This window comes from Apteryx mantelli, chromosome 2 (genome assembly GCF_036417845.1).
Source record: "Apteryx mantelli isolate bAptMan1 chromosome 2, bAptMan1.hap1, whole genome shotgun sequence".
Classification (NCBI taxonomy): Eukaryota; Metazoa; Chordata; class Aves; order Apterygiformes; family Apterygidae; genus Apteryx; species Apteryx mantelli.
This window is the reverse complement of record NC_089979.1, coordinates 172,116,104-172,132,780: the sequence shown is the minus strand read 5'-3', so window position 1 is coordinate 172,132,780 and position 16,677 is coordinate 172,116,104. Positions and strand designations below refer to the sequence as shown.

Here is a 16,677-nt window from a genome sequence, read left to right as displayed (position 1 = left end):
CAAAAACATTACTCATTTTAATGCTGGTTTTTCTCTTCTACGCAAAGCTTTAGCCACTGAAGGAACAACGTACCCAACCGCACTGCCCAAGAATGATTTCACTGGCACTAACACTTCACCACATCCTGTGCTAGCAATTAGAGAGCAAACAGCCTGGGCTGGTGTCTGAAGGCTGAGACTCACTTCAGCTCTGCTTAGGAATGCAAGAACTGTCCTTATAGCAACGGGTCAACTGTCTTCAGAAATACAGAAGGGGAAAAAAAATAACAAACGTGGTCACATCTCTGCAGCTGTACCTCAGGGTGAGCTGTCCTTCAGGTATCCCGTACAGAGGCCAGGTGCTTCGCTGTGAGCTGCTCTTAGGATGGAGTAGCAAATATAAAAGGGTAAATGGCTCCCCACCATCCTTCTTTCCACAGCAGAATACAAACACCAAGAGCCACGCAGAGGATTTGTTTCCAGTATCAGAAATCTACTGCCATAACGGTGGTATCAGGAATTTCAAGTGCCACCAGCTAGCTGGAGATGAGCGTCACAAGGCGTTTAACAGAACAAACTTAATTTTACACTCTGCGTATCCAGCTCCTCTCTACCAGGATAACATGTATTGAGTTAAAAAGGAGCTCACATCAGATCTGCAGGCTCCGCAGCCTGGACCTAACGGGAGTAACCTACTACGGGAGCTCAGTCCGGTGCAGCGTGAAGGCAGCAGAGGCTGAACCACTGACAAACAAGCACGCGAGGCCTCGGCCCGGGCTGTGAGGGAGCGGCGGGGGCCGCGGCCGGGCTGAGGCGAGGCGACACCGCGCCAACGGCCGGTGCGAGCCTCCCTCAGGCGAGGCCGGCGCCGCGCGCATGCGCACAAGGGGGCGGGGCTGCGCGCACGCGCCGATGCCCGCCGGAGCGGGCGAGGGGGCAGCGCGTGAGGCAGAGCAGCGGGATATTAAACCCCCCCCCCCCCCAAAAACGCGGCCGCGCGCGCATGCGCAGGAGGCCGTCCACCGCGCACAGGGCGGGCGGCGGGCCTCCGCGCATGCGCCGAGGTGGCGGCGGCGGCGGCGGCCCGCCGTGGGGGAGGGGCGGCCGGGCGCAGGCGCTGACCGCCGCGGCGCGCGGACGCTCAGCGGCAGCCGCGGGGGGAGGGGGGGAGCGGACCGACGCGCGCTCGGCGGCGGCGGCGGCGGCGGCGGGCGGGAGGGCAGCGGTGCTCCCGAGCATGCCCGAAGGGGCGGGGCGAGCGGGGCTCGACGCATGCGCGGAGTGAGGCGAGTGGGAGGCGCAGGGCCGCGGTGGCGGCGCTCGGCGAGGGTAACAATGGCAGCGGCGGTGGCGGCGGGCGGCGGCGCGGGGCCCGGAGCCGCGGCGGCGGCGGCGGTGGGCGCCGGCCCGGGGCTGGCGGCGCTGTCGGTGGCGCGGCGGAAGGACGGCGGCCCCACGGGCAAGTTCTGGGAGAGCCCGGAGACGGTGTCCCAGCTCGACTCGGTCCGCGTCTGGCTCGGGAAGCACTACAAGAAGGTGCGGCCCGGCGGGGGCTGCGTGTGTGTGTGTGTGTGTGTGTGTGTGTGTGTGTGAGGGGAGGGGGGGAGGGGGCCTAACAAAGGCGCGCGGCGGCGGCGGCGGTTTAACGGTCCCGCGTTGCCCCCTGCCCGCGGCGCGCGGGAAAGTTCCCTCAGGGCGGCCCGGCGGGGGGGACGCGGCGCCCCGTTCCGCTCCGCTCCGCCGCCGGCCTTTGTCAGCCCGCAGCGGAGCCGCCGGGGGAAGGGCGGGAGCGGGGCCCGGCCCGGCCCTGCCGCGCCGCGTGGGCCCTCGCACCCCTCCGCTGGAGGTAGCGCTGCCGGGGGGGAGGGCGGGGGGTCAGCACCGAGCCACCGCTCTGCGGAGATTCCCGACCGCTTCAGGTTAAAAAAAAAAAAAAAAATTTTATATATATATATATATATATATATTTCCCCTTGTCCATCAGAGCTGTTTTCCCGTGCCTCGCACCCGTGTTTATACTGAGCGAAGCTGCAGCGGCAACTTTCTTGTGTAGGCAAGTCGTAGAGCGGCTTGCCAGGATATTATATGGGTTTTGTTTAAGCCCCTCCCCTTAAGCGTTAGTGGGTTTAAAAAAAAAAACACACCAAAAAAAAAAAATACTGCTCGTGCTGTTCGTAACTGCGTTTTACCAAAGCTAATGCGTGTGGGAAAACTAAACGCTTGTTGGTTTGGTCGTGGCTGGCTCACTTTTATCCAGGGGTGCCGTTGCTTGCTGCGTGTTGTCCCTGCGCTCTCGTTCTTCTTCCGCACAGTGACCGTTTGTTGTGTTCTGCTTCTTGTCTTTTTTTTTTTAGGTGTTTTTCCTTTTTGATGGTTTTCTGGCTTTCAGTATGATTCCTTATACATAGGCCTTGAAAAATTACCTGACTGAAATTTTCCCAAAGGCAGATACATGTGTCTAGACGGCCTTGCAGAAATCTTAGGAAGAGCGTTAGGTAGGACGAAGCCAAAGAGAGATGTCAAGGGGAAATGCTAGACAAACTAAGTGTGCTCTATTTTTTATTTTTATCTCAGATTTAGGAGATGGTGATCTGTGTGTGTGTGGTTTTTTGTTTTTTTTCTCCCTCCTTTGGTAGGTCTGGTTTAAGTAACCTATGGACCAGTTTGCCTCTTGTTGCTCCGCTGGAGCCGTTGATTTGATTATTTGTGCGGCAGTGCTCTGAAATGGATGTGTGTACTGATCTGGGCTTAAAAATAAAAACAAAACATGTTTAGAGGTGTGTTCTACCGGTCTTTCCGCGAATCTGTTTAGAGCGCAGCCACATATAGTCAAATCAGCCTAATGGGGGTCAGGTAATAATTTGAGTGAGCCGCTTAAACTATGTATGTTGATAAAGGAATGATAATGTAAAACTGTATCTTTAGTTCGACCTTTTATTGTTTTGATTGTGCCTTTTCCACGGTTTCTAGACTTTTGAGGAGGAACATTCTTTGATTTTGTTTTCATGATGGAATATCTGCAAGATAAGTTTATTAATTCTGAAATGACTTAGAACTGACATCTGCCGCTTTGCTGATGAGCTTTCTCAAGTTACGTTATTAAAAGCATTAACAGTTATTCCTGACTCCGCTTGTCCCTTGCTGTTGTCAGGGAAAACTATCTAGATGGGTTAGTTCTCACCTTATTATAGCCTGGCAGGGCTCTTATCTGTAGTTCAGGGATGGGAGTTTTCATTTCATAAATCAAAGCAGAACTCTTTATGTTATAATTACTTTATGTTTATTGGTATTACTGATTAGAAAGATTAGATACTTATATTTATTTCTTAAGTTCTGGAAGGTAAACAGAATTGGCCTAAGAAGGAATCTAGTGGGCAAGCGAATTTCAAAATATTGCTGTATAAATTCCTTGAAAAGTAAGAAGAAAGACTAAAAATCCTTCTTGTTTTGTGAAACAAGGAATTTGATAATTATTACTAATGCTTAAAGATGTAGCCCCAAACTTTAAATGGAATTGTTAATTCCTTTTTGAACTGTAGTTAACTGACTTTAATTCTTCTTGGGAAATGCTGCTTTGTACAGTGGATACTTAATTCTTAATCTTGGTTCCTGTGATTCAGGTGGCAATTTTGCTGTTGGTGTGTCATATTTCAGAAAAGTACTTTGGGGATTACAGCAGATATATGCCCATCATATGCTCTTAAAAATTGATATGTATACACCTCTGCATTGGTAGAGCCTGAACCTGTAGTATTGTGTCCAGCTCTGGAAGCGCCGAGGAGGTTGTGGCCCGATGGGAGGGGATCCAGAGAACAGCAAGCCTGATCCAAGGCCCAGAAGTCACGATGGGCAAGGGGAGAGTGGGAGAATGGTGATTATCCATCTTTCCATTCTTGTCTCTAGATTAGACGAGTCTTCAAATACACGAGTGGAAGACAGTAATGTTCTCCATGTCTCTAGAGTATAGCTCAAAAAAATAGCAGGTTTAAACAGTAGCGTGAAAGACTTGCACAGAATATTAGAAAACCGCTATTAACTGTGAGGAATGGGTTTCCTAGGCAGTGTGTCGAATCCGTCAGCAGAGATTGTTGGTGATAAATTCTGTTAGGTAACGATGTGGGGATTGTAACCCTGCTTTGCTGTTAGAGGATGTACTGCTTTCCCGAGAAGCAAGCTTTTGAGGCCTATTTCTTCTTCCTAGCTAAAGTGTTGACAGTGAGGAAGGTCCTTCCATGGCTGTACAGAAAGGTGGTGTGCGTTGAGAGTTTGTGTTGCAGAGGGGAGAAGCAGCTGTTTGAGTAGAGGATGCTTATAAAGATGGAAGGAATATTGGGGATGGACTGTTAGTGACACCAAGCATAATGACAGAAAATAAAATTGCGTATTCCAGCCTTCTGTGTCCTTCCCTCTTTTTGTATGTGTAATGTATGGAACTCTTCTTGTTCTGATTCCTTGTACTGAAAGGTATAGGAGGTCCCATACTTTCCAGGCCTTGGACTGTAATTCAGATGTTTGGGCCTCTCTTCCTTGGGAGTTGCAAACTGTATTTCGTGCTGTGGTTTTTAAGACCTGGGGGAGTTGAAATCTTTCATAGCGTTTGGGAAGATTAACTCTAGTGACATAAAGGTGTCCATTGTAAGTGGAAATTTGCAGTTCAAAGGTGGAGGAAAAACTGAGCGATTCACTTCATAGGTGTTGTGTTAATGCTCAGTGATTTCTAATATTATGTGTTGTTTAGGTCATCCCTCTGGCTTTAAGCAACAAATTGCTTATATTAAAATGGCTTGTCACAAAGAGAAATCATTTCTTGTGTTTAAAATGTTTTCCTAAAACAGAGGGGGGTTTTTGTTTTGTTTTGGTTTTTTTTTTGCATTCATACTGTTAAGGATGAAGAAAATAGTTTTGATCTTAGTTGTAGTCCTTGAGGACAATTCCCAGAGTGTTAAGCACATCTAGTTCTCTATCTTAGCTGGTAGGAGCTTCAGTGTCTTGTTTTGTTTTCTTTTTTTAAGAAAGTATGGAGTGCTACCTCGGAGAGGGTGAGCTAGAAGAGTAGACAAAGCGTGGGCCATACGTGCAGACATGAAACCATATTGCTGTGTACTAGGTATTGCTTGGAATTGTGCATGGTTTGAGTATATGGGAAGCACTTTTACTATTATTACCAAGTGTTCTGTGTAAAATAACGGTGAAAGGGAAACAAAATTTATTAATAAAGAGTGTGATGCTGTTGTAAGGCGTTAGATTGATGTCAGTGGAGCACATGTTCTGTTTTGCTGCAGACAATAATGATAGGTGTGAGATTCCTTTATGCCATTCTATTAATACGCCTCAGCCCAGAGACTGAGGAGGTACGATCCGTTTCTTGGCAGCTGTTCTGAAATGGCCGTTGTTCTGGCTGTAGATATCTGGTTGGAGACCACCTGCTTGTTCACTACAAGCCAGGAGCTGGATTTAGACGATTCGTAATTATCTTTCTGCTAGCTCTGACTTCTCTTGCTGGTGTTATCCTTATCAAGTATTTCTCTACTGACTGACTTTGATTTAATCTGAGGGAGGGATTTCTGTGCATGTGTTTAGAGTTCTTCTGTGTTTGTGCCTTTAAGAAGGAAATAAAAGGGAGTTATAACCTAAATTGGAATATTTTAATGCTGGTCTTCCTCTCTCTGTTATTTAGTGATCTGAGCCTAGATGTTCTTTGTTTTGGGGGAAGGAAAGGATTTTGTGCATCAGTGCTACAGCACAGAGCCATAATGGGGTTATTTAAGGTCAGTAACCACATCAAAACTGGATACTCAAATCTTCCCTTACGTCCATGTGACAAAGGCTTTTCCAGTGCAGTCGTAATGGCAAATCTTGCTAGTGAAAATAAAGTGTTGTCTTCTGCTGGTAGTTACTCTCTTCCTGAATGATTTGAGTTACACTAAAAGTCTTCTGACCATGTGTGTTTTCTGCTTGATGCCAGTGTAGCTTAAGGATGTGTGTCTTTTTTGTATTTCTAATTGTCAGAAAATCTTTACAGTATAGATCAGGCTTTGGTATTTCAGCACTTAAAAATTATGCCAAAGCTATGTGGCTAGGAACAAGACATAATTTCTGTCTTTTGGAATCTACCATTTAAAAATCTTTTTTGCTGCAGAATCACTTTCAGCTTCTATGTGCTATGGAGAGTAGTGAAATCTACAGCTGTTTGCTGCAGGTGTGTCATGACTTCATGTTCCGTGTTCCTCCAGAAACACTGTATATCAACCAGGAAATAATCTTACTAATTTTGCTGTAGCGAGATCCATTTGCATTGCTGGTTAGGGTACAGTGAGCGAATGAGAGGAGTCTTTGTGCTTCCTTTTGGAGGTTTCTGTCCTTATTGTTCAGGAGGAACCTTGGGCAAAGAAGTGACTTTGCCTGTCCAAAAAAAATTTGCAAGATGTAGTCTAAAATAGAATCAGGGATTCCTAATGTTATCTTCCTTTCTGATAGCTGGCCAGCCGTCAGTGCCTCCTGCAAGAGGTAAAAGTGGGATCTGTGTGTAAAGGAGTAAATGCCTGAAAAATTTCACACTCCTAAGAAAAGTTTCCCAAGTATGTTGTCATGTAAATCTTTTTCTGAAGAAAAAGATATTTTAATTAAATACAGTAAGTCCCTGCAAGAATACTACCTCTTCTGAATTCAGTTTTCAACTGAGGTAACAGTGCTGTGTGCATTAAGTCACTATATGTTTACAATAGGCTGGAGCAATGTTCTTCAGCTCTTAAATCAAAAACACATGCATCGCTTATTTTTGATTGTAGTGTTGTCTCAATGACTTTCACTTACAAGTGCCAAAAAAAAAAAACCCTACTGAAACCCCATAACATTGCAATATTTCTGCATTGATTTTCATTTTCTGTTTTTGCTGGCTTGCTTGTGTGAAGAAGTGTATGTTCTTTCTCTGGTTATCTCCTCATGAATCATCTTCCCAAGTTCTATGGGATCCTCAAACTACAGGTTGTGAGAACCTTAGCTAGAGTTACGCTCAAAGCAGGATGCAGTTTTCTTTCTAGGTGGCGTAAAGAAGCTGTGAGATTATAAGTAGACTGTATGGATTGAGAAGCAGACTAGTTGAATTCAAAGTTTTTTTTGGTTGGTGATTGATTTTTATAGTGTTTTTTAAGTACAGAAGTGCTTCGTTATTCTGTTTCACAAACTGTTGATGGGAGCCATTAATACTTGCTGTCTTGTTGCATTTTTATGGATAAGTCACCTTTTCATTCAGTGCTTTATTCATTTAAAATACTGTATTAAATTTAGTGCAAAAAGATTTAAGACTTTTACACTATATAAAAAAAAGCAAATGCAACAGTTCTGAGTTAATTTTTCCCTGTGAAATGAGTTATAATGGTTGAGGTCTTTTCAATAATGCTCTAATAATGAAGATTTACATATCTTCTCTCAAGCTATACAAAGTAGCTTTTGCATTTTTTTATCTTCCTGGAGGATGCCCACAATGCAAACTAAAGATGTAGTGCTACAGCGCACTTGGTTTAACTGAGAAAGCTCCGTTGCTAGCTGAGAGGAGCATGGAATTCCAGAGGTTTTTAAAAACTCCTAAGAGCAAAAGTCTTCAGGGGTGCTCTAGCAGGAAAAAAAAAGACGGACTATTACTGATATTTCATATCTCTGTAGTAGCTGATGTGAGTTGATGAGAACTGTTAATTGGATAAAACTGTCACAGTTGCCTGCCTTTCATTGGGGGAAGGTAAGGAAAAGCTTCGGAAGTTTATCCTTCTGTTCTTTTATGGGGTCATATTTCCAGATCGGATTTTATGCGCACAGTAGGACACCTGGCGAGTCTTTTGCTGCTGATAGGCTGGTTCAGTTGAGTTGCTAAGATTTAATTTCTCGGATGTGTCTGTCTGCCTCTTAACAAGTACTGAAAGAACTTGCACCTTCAGGTACTTAAACACTGTAAAATCATCATAAAAAAGTCACGCCTTTTATAGTGTATTTCACTACTTAGTGCTTTGGAAAAACCTAATTAGGTTTGACTGCTATTTAAAACAACAGATTTAAACTTCTGAAGGTTCTGGCTCACAGATCTTTTACGGGGCTTTAGAAGAATCTGATTTGAAGGAAAAGTGAAGGTCTTATGGTTCATACTGTTACCCAGGTAAATGGCTGTAGAATAGCTAATACTACTGTATTCTGTAAGAACAAGTAATGTTTCTAACTTAATTCTGCCATTAGAAATCTTTTGGCTTGGTGAGAAGATTACATTCAGTAAGTGAATATTGTAGTACCAGGAATAATTAAAACTCTGCAGCCAGTCAATTTTTGTGTATTCCATGCTGTCATTTTCCCCTTGCATGAATGCTTTTATTACAAGTATATCCTGGGGAAACAGTAGATTGTTGCAGAATGTTGCAGGTGTAGTTGTCTGGGTCATTTTGTTTGTTTGTATGTGACATGCTAAATAGTAACAAATGGACACTATTGGGATTAACCTGTAGTAGTAGCAGTTCGTTGCAGAAGGATCTTACACAAAGCCTTCCACAGCGACTTTTTATGTGTGGGCCAGAATTAGCCTATTACTTTATTAGGAACTAGAAATCGGACTGAAGTAGCTAATTCGTATCTGTAAAACACCAGTGGCCATGATGAACTGATGATGATTCACAAGTACTTGATATATTTTAAGATTACAGCTTGAAAAATATATTTGTGCTTGGTGCCCCCCACCCTCAGGCACAGATAGCAATCTTTGTATCTTAAACTGTGCTCGACAGCTGATACAGGAGTCTGGGGATTTGCTAAACCAGTCTTCATGTTTTATTATCCTCTGTCCCAACTAAGCGTGTGTTTTTGGTTTTGTTTTTTTTTTCCAGTATGTTCAAGCAGATGCTCCTACCAATAAAACTCTGGCTGGGCTGGTAGTGCAGCTGCTGCAATTCCAGGAAGATGCCTTTGGAAAACATGTCACCAATCCTGCCTTCACAAAGCTTCCTGTGAGTAATAGAGTTAACCACCGCTATTACAACAGTGTATTTCATTGTTTAGCCCGTATCCGTGCTGCTGGCATGCGTCCAGCTGATTGGGAGGTCTGTGCTTATTCTGAAGCTTTTGTCATTGCATTCTTTGGAACGGGTGAAATAGAGCAGCTCTTTTTTGTAAGAACAGATCTTCAGTTTAATATTCTCTCCACATTTGCAAATAATTTCATGAATATTGTTGAAAGGTTTTAATATCTAGTGCTTGTTCTTTGTAAACTGGTAAATTAAAGTCAAATCTGTTCGGACGAATACATCCTAAACAGACCAGCTAACATACTGTTTCCAAAGCAAACAAGTTTTAAGCAACAGAAATATTCAATGACAACTTCAAACCTGTAATGCTGTCAGATTTAATGTGTGTGTTGGTTGTGCATAATTACCTAGTTAGTCTGGGTTAGTTTTTCAGTCACTCAGAATATTGATAAATTTTATTATTTAAATAATATCAACAATAATATCAACGTTTTGAGGGTTGCCTATGGTATTTAAACTTCAAACTTAGTACAACTTTACCAGTACTATCCCTAGTGATTCCATTCAGGGTTAGCCCTGTTGTGCTTGGAACCCTGCGTACCATAAAGATCGTGTCCAAACGTGCTGGAAGTCTGAACGTCTGATAGAGACGAGAGAGGGATACAACAAATGGTAAGGACAAAGTGACAAAGGGAGTTCAGTTGCGAAAGGCAAGGATTGCAGCATCCTCATGGTATCAAGCATCCAGTCTGATGATTTAGAGTAATCTTTGTGGGCCAGGAAGACTGTCATAAATATTTATGTGGCATTGTGCACATCAGCAGTGAAGTACAGAAGAATTTGAGATGAATTGCCGTGTTGTAATCACCAGTTTAAATTAGCCCCTTACTTCAGAGAATTTACCAACTCAAAATAGTGAGAGCTGTATACCATCTGATAAATGTTACTAATTAGTAGTGTCTGAATGGAGTCATTGATTATCTTTGCCTCAGATTACTCAGTGGGGACCTAAGACTGTGCAATCTAGGATTCTGTTAGATGCCCAAATTAAGTTGGGAATATTTATAACTGTTTAGTGTCATAAACTCAAGTCGTTTAGAAAACAGTTGAAAGTACTTATACCTGCTTTGGTCCACCAGTTCAGAATACTATCTTTTTACTTTGTGGTTAACTTTTTTTTTTTTTTACGTATGTTTTGTTCATGTACCTGTTGTTGTCAAGAGTGTGAATTCATGCTAACTAGAAATTCACGTTTTCTCCAGAAGAGAGGTTTTCAAACTTATCTGTTGCATGACTCTCTTGATGCTTAGGAAGCACCACGAGATGCCATTCAGATGTAACTCACCATCTCTCCCGTTCTGGTCACATGACTTCAGTGGTAATAACAAAACTTTAGACCTCTAGGATCAGAGGTGAATATTGTGGTGTTTTATTTTGATATGGCAGTGTAGACCATAAAACCGTACCCATTTTCAGCAAGAAATTGCTAAATCGCTTGAGTGCTGTCAAGCCATAAATCAATTTGTCATACCCTAAACAAAATAAAATCAGGTAATGAAGCTTTCAGTGGCATTATAAATATATTTTTCATGTGTTTAACTATTTTTGTTGTTCTGAAGCTCTAATTGAATTTGCGTAGCTTCAGCTTACAGCAGTTGGATCTCTGTGTTCTCAGTTACTTCTGACAGGGGACAACTCTTCAGTGCATCTAACTTTATTTTGTTTTCTTATGAGGAAATGGTATACTTACTCTTAAGAGCAGATTAACTTTCACTTTTTTTAGGCATGTAGACATGTAATTCAAGGTATTTTTTAGGCTGCTAAGGAGATTTGGTTATTCTACCATAGCACTTTGAAGAAGAGCCAGAATGCTTCAGTTCTATACCACTATGTCCGTCTTAGAGAGGTAAGGTGAAGGGAGATCTCAAGTGATGTTTTTAAGCTCCAAATAAAGCTATTTAAAAGTCTTTCACTGAAAAGAAACTGAATAAGACTAAAGGAGGCTGAAAATTTGTAGTTATCGTAGTGACTATTCAGTATCACCGTGTTCCTGGCAAGGGAGGATCTTAAGTTTAAAATCAGTGAGGAGGAGGTCATGCTCATATGGAGGAAAAGACAAACAAGCCCCCAAAACATTGAAACTTTGAATGCTGGGTACCTGCAGACGGTTGAAGAGATCCTTAGTTTGTGAGAGTTGCTCACAACTACCATCATTAAAGACCCCAGCTAACGGTCCCTTCTTTGATGCTGATTACTGATTTCCATGAATACGCACTGCAGCGTTTCCCTTAGTAGTGCAGTTTGTTTCAGATTAAGTGTTGCTCTTTAGAACCGCAATTGCTGCGAAACACAGGGATGTGGCTCTCCAGGAGCACTTGCTAATGCGAACATACCAGTCCAAGGTTGTTCTTCCTCCAGTCCACATTAGAGTCCTTATTTTCCAGGTACTAACCGGTCTCAGGCCTGCATACCGCACACTTTTTCTCGTAAGTGACTGCACTTCAGCAGTGGAGCGGTCAGTCACGAAGGGAAGCTGCCCTGTTCAGTCAGTATTCAAGGTCCTTCTCTGACCTGTACTGAATTAAACCCACCACAGTCTGCATTTTTTGAAATAAACTTCATACGCTTTATTTAGTGCTTTGAGTGAATGCAATAGTTGAAGCTTGCACCCCATAGAGGGTTGCTAATCCTTTAAGTTCCTGTTCCTGGCAAGGATGCAGCACAGTACAGGATCTGTAAATGCATCTCAAGTAATGGGAGACTGTTGTTACAGTGGACTTCAGTGCCTGTCTTCTAATTACTGCACTTAAATGCATATTATCCACCTTCATTAATTTTCAAAACCAAAAATTCTGATTGATTCTTAGTTTTGCATGTTTCAGATGAAGATCATACCAAGATACTAACCCTTTAGACAGAAAGTTATGAGGCCAGCTGATCTTCATTGCCTTGTTATAACAAGGCTGGGGAGTTTCAAAAGGATTATGTGAAGGATTGTGTTGGGTAAAAATGTGGAAGGGAATCTGGCTTATTATCAGTTCTCTCTTCTGCAGAACAAGTTTTGTCTAATCGTTAAAAGCTAATTCCTTTTATTAAAATTGTAGTCATTGCTACAAGCATAAGAGGGTCTCGCTGAAGTCTGCGAGACAGTTTAAAAAAGTGACCTATGTCTATGAGAAGAATTTGTATACTCTTTTTCATAGTTTAGTATTGGCTAATCTTCCTGTGTTTGCTAATAAAATAGTAATTTGCCAAAGGCACTGTGATTACTGTCAGACTTGTGCCTCCTGGGATTCCTAGATTCCTGCATCCTGTGCCAAACTGCAGGAATGCCAAGGTAAAGAATTGCCCATTCAGCGCCTAATGGCGCTGCCTTGTCACTGAAAGATTTAACGTTGCCTCTTTGGAAACTCTTGTGGTCATTGATTACTTTCTGTGCTGTCAGGTCTTAATGCTTGAAGCGAGTGTGCTACTGATGGTCAACTTGATGAGGGAGAAGCTGCAACAATTCCCCCCTCCTCCCCAGAAACACTCCCAAAAAACAACCCCCAAAATCTGAAGTAGGGGGGAACTGGGTAGACCAGTTAGGTCAACAGATCCTGAAGCGCAGATGAAGCAGGCTTTGCTGCTGTGGTTTCATTCAGCTGTGTGACATGTCTAGCATGTCAGCAAAAACAGAGCTGGTGATTCTGGATGACCATACATATATAGCAGCCTAGCAGAATCAACCGCAGTCTGCGTAAGTGTCACAGAAATATTGATTACAGGGGTGTTTTTTGGCTTTGTTAGGCTGAATTTTTTTAGGGCAGCTGGAGTTTGCATGCATGCGTGTGCATAGGCGTGTTTGAAAACCAGCCCCTGTATTCAGGGAGCCAAGTAATATGTCAGTAAAATCATTGTGTGTTAAAACATCTTGATTCTGTTCAGGCTTCTGATCAGAGGCTACCTCCACAGTTGAATTTCTGCTCCAGCTGTAAAGGACTTTAGTTTGCTAAGAATGAGCCTGAAATATATGCAACCCCCAAATTGGCAGGTAGATGTATGGCAGCTTTGAAGTAGTTTTATTACTTTCTATGTACGGTAGGGCTCTAAACAGATGGCACACCAGGAGCAGTTCTGTTCTTGCTGAATGGTTATGAAGGATCTTTTCTCGGGTGTTGTTGTACACTGGTATATGTGATATCTCGCAGAACTGCTTTGCTTTCCATCAGCAGTTCCCCAGCCAAGGGAAGGAATGTTTCACTTTGGTGCCCATGGTACCGTTTTAGTTGCCTGACTGACGGATGAATTTACAACACTTCAGTAGAGCTAAGACTGCCTGTAACTTGGTCATTCTACTGTGACAAATACTCCTGAAGTGTAATATAACTGAGTTTAAAGAAAATGACCCGCTCTTACCTAAAAAGTTAGCTAGAACCTAGGTCAGAAATGTTTCTAATATGCAAAATGAATCTGAAAGCTCTTCTGTCCGTGCCGGCTCTCCAGCTTTGTGCTTTCTCTGGTCCCTGGGCCTTCTGATCAGCGAGGAGGCAGAGATGTGCAGGCGGAGCACTGCCTCTGCCGCGGAAACGCGTTTGAACGAGAGCTCCCGCTCTGTCATTTCAATTCTTGTTAGAGCAGCTTTCTCTAAGCCTATCTCAAGTTGTCTGGGAAATGGACCTATTCCCCTAAATAATTTTTTTTTTAAGTCTTCTTGATTTTTATATAAAAGTTACCAAAAGCAGTTAAATGCTGCAATTAATAGAAACAAGAAGTTATTCAGAAGTCTTACTTATAATGCATGTTTGTAAATAAATTTCACTTCTTACAAGACATTAAACCAACTTGAGCCATACCACAAAAAAAGAGAGGTTTTTTTCCTTTATTAATCGCATGAGAAAACAACATGTAACTGCAAAGAGAAGGCCTGGTTGACAGAAACAGTTTCTTGTTATTTGCTCTATCACGATAACGTCGTATGTAGCTTCCTCTACAACTGGCTGGTTCATAAATGCTGTTGCATGTTTTCCTTCTTCCTGTTCTGAATCACACAGGCGAGAATGGCAGAGTCAACGTATGTCAGTAGTCTGGGAAGCGTGGTTAAAATAAATCCTAGTGGTACATTTGTCTGATACGCTGTTTTTTAGCTGAGCTATCCAAATGTCTTCCATTTCTCACCTTACTCGACAGGGGTTTGCTTTTTCCAAGCACATACAAACATTCTGACTAAAGATATTAGCAAGATAAAACCCCTCAAAAACTTTCCAATCTAAAATCTGACAAAAATGTACAGTTCTTATGCAGCAAACAGTCGTACATACGTTTCTAGAGAATGGACTTGTAGGAATCAGTAGGTTTTTTCAGTCTCTTAGTGCTGCTATTTGAATTTCAGATCTTGACTTCTGAGGGCATGTTTACTAATACATGGCTCAGCTGTACTCTCTGAACAGTAAGGTAAAGAAATGAGTTGAATTTAGCGTTTTAGGGTAGATCTGCACAGCGACCTCTTCAGATCCTCACAAACTGAACTGTTTATTATGGTGGAGGAGGGAAGTGAATGGAAATCTTTAAGACCTGGATTCCATAGTCACTGTTGCTCCTAGTTCTTCATTTCTACTGATTTGTTTTTGGCTGTTCAGTACAGATGAAGACATTCTTAACTGATTGATCATCCATTTTGCAGTAAATTAAAATGAGAATCTTAGCAAAGGGCAGCTCTGATTTGTGTTTCTTTAGCTGTGGAAGAATTTTTTTTTTTCAAATATTCATACAAGAAAGGACTAACAGCTTCAGGTGTATCAGGTTGATATCTGCTTGCATACGTGAAGAAATCCACTTAAATTGAATTTAATCTTGTTCTTGAAATGTTTTGAAAGGAGAACATGAAACTATGAAGTGATTCTCTGCAAATTAAACTATGCATTTGATAAGATGAATGTCTAAAACTGCCAACTAACGAGTGTGTCTTCACGTTGATTACAATGATTACATAAAAGTGAATGTCGCTGTTTTCACTTTTTCTGGTTTTAGGCAAAGTGCTTCATGGATTTCAAAGCTGGAGGTACATTATGTCACATTCTTGGTGCTGCTTACAAATATAAGAATGAACAGGGCTGGTAAGTTTTTACTTTGATTTATACACGTTTTGCATGAAATTAAACACATGAAATGCCTATGCAAACTACTTAAAGTTTAATACTTTCTGGAGAATTGGGTAGGCAAGGGAGTTGGAGATGGGAAGAGGAGATTTTTGGTTTTTTTCCCTGTTTTGCTCATGGTAGCTTTTTTTTGGAGAGACACACCACTCACCCCCAAATTTAAAGATAAGTTGTCCAAGTTGGAGCTCTTGAGCCTCCAGGTTGGGAATTAGATTCCAAACTTGAGACTTTTTTTTGCCATTTATTTGCTGTATGGCCGAGCAAATTAACCGGAATCTTAGCATCTCTGCTGTCTGTAAGGTAGAAATCTTTGTTGTTGTATCAAGTATAGGGATTTAGTTACTACTGGGAAAATATGAAGCATAGCATAGATACCAGTAAATATTAAGTATTCAGTTGCTTACTGGCCTCCACAAACAAGGAGTGTAAATAGTGTAGAAACATTGCCCATGCAGCTACTGATGCTGATGTTACGACTGCTCATGTGACATCCCAGTAGTGTTATGACTTGTGTGTTTCCAAGTTATAATCCTCTTCCCAAGAGCACAGTAGCATAAATTACTTTATTTGAGAACATTGGAAAAAGTTTGAGGATGAAAAGTCATTAGCTAAAAGCAGTGACTGTTCTTGTATACCTGTTTAAATAGTTCCTGATCTCATGCTGTTGATCTGTAACAGCATTGCTGGAATTGGATATGTTTTTGTGATCCACAAGAGCAAATTAAAAGGCAAAAATAAAGTTGTTTTAGTATGGTGGGGATTTTTTTAGGAGTTATTTATACTCGTATCAGCTAATTGGATATATGAGGAGGAAGTAATCAGAGAGCTAGTATGAGTGACTCTGTCAGAAGTCTTTTTTTCTTACTCTGACATTGCTGTCATCCAGGACATGATACCTGCTTGTAACGTTCTGTGTGGCGTATCCTTTAGGAGTGTCTTGCTACCTGCTTGCTGTAAAGATAGTGGAGTTCAGTGGCTCCTACTTCATGATATTTAAGCATTCCCACTTTTTCCAAACAAGTTTAGTTTTCAGTCATTGAAAGTTGAGAGCAAAGCTCAGATGTATGGCTGCCTCCTCTCTTCTCACTCTCTTGCTGATTCCTCACAACTAGTGGGTAGTGTCTTGTGTTTGTGCATGTGGGATGTAGAGGGAAGTAATACTTGAATTTAACTCTGAGGTTCAGACTTAGAGCTTGGAATGTATCCTTCACTGACTCAAACAAATAATATGTGGTGTTTTGCCTGAAACATGATTTTTTTTATTTATTTTTTTAAATGGTATGCATTGTCACTCTTGCTTAACCTGTTTGTGAATGATCTGTCTTATAGGAGAAGTACGTTTCCTCGTCATAATAGGTATGTCTGAAAAATGCACTTATCCAGTGCACCTGGACATACCTTGTCTGTCACTGCAATTCAAATAGTTGTTTGCTAAAACCTGTTAGAGGGCATCAGTTAAACCAAGAACCGGAAGAGTTAGTGCTGTTGTTTTATCCAAACAGGCTACTACAAAGTGCTATTTCTTAATATATTGACATGCTTCTCTTAGATTATGGGATTCA

General features: G+C 42.1%; 1 protein-coding gene across 2 annotated transcripts in view; it reads left to right on the top strand.

Annotated features, from left to right (window-relative positions):
* The first annotated feature begins 1,229 nt into the window (after positions 1–1,229).
* Positions 1,230–16,677, top strand: part of SMARCC1 (SWI/SNF related, matrix associated, actin dependent regulator of chromatin subfamily c member 1) — a 98,194-nt gene continuing 82,746 nt past the window's right edge. The window contains exons 1-4 of one of the 2 annotated variants that reach the window (XM_067292098.1): positions 1,230–1,515; positions 8,841–8,960; positions 14,988–15,073; positions 16,445–16,471. In XM_067292098.1, the coding sequence (XP_067148199.1) occupies positions 1,252–1,515; positions 8,841–8,960; positions 14,988–15,073; positions 16,445–16,471 (497 nt within the window). In that variant the 5' untranslated portion in view covers positions 1,230–1,251. The remainder of the gene's footprint in view (positions 1,516–8,840; positions 8,961–14,987; positions 15,074–16,444; positions 16,472–16,677) is intronic. The other variant, XM_067292099.1, reaches the window with a different exon arrangement.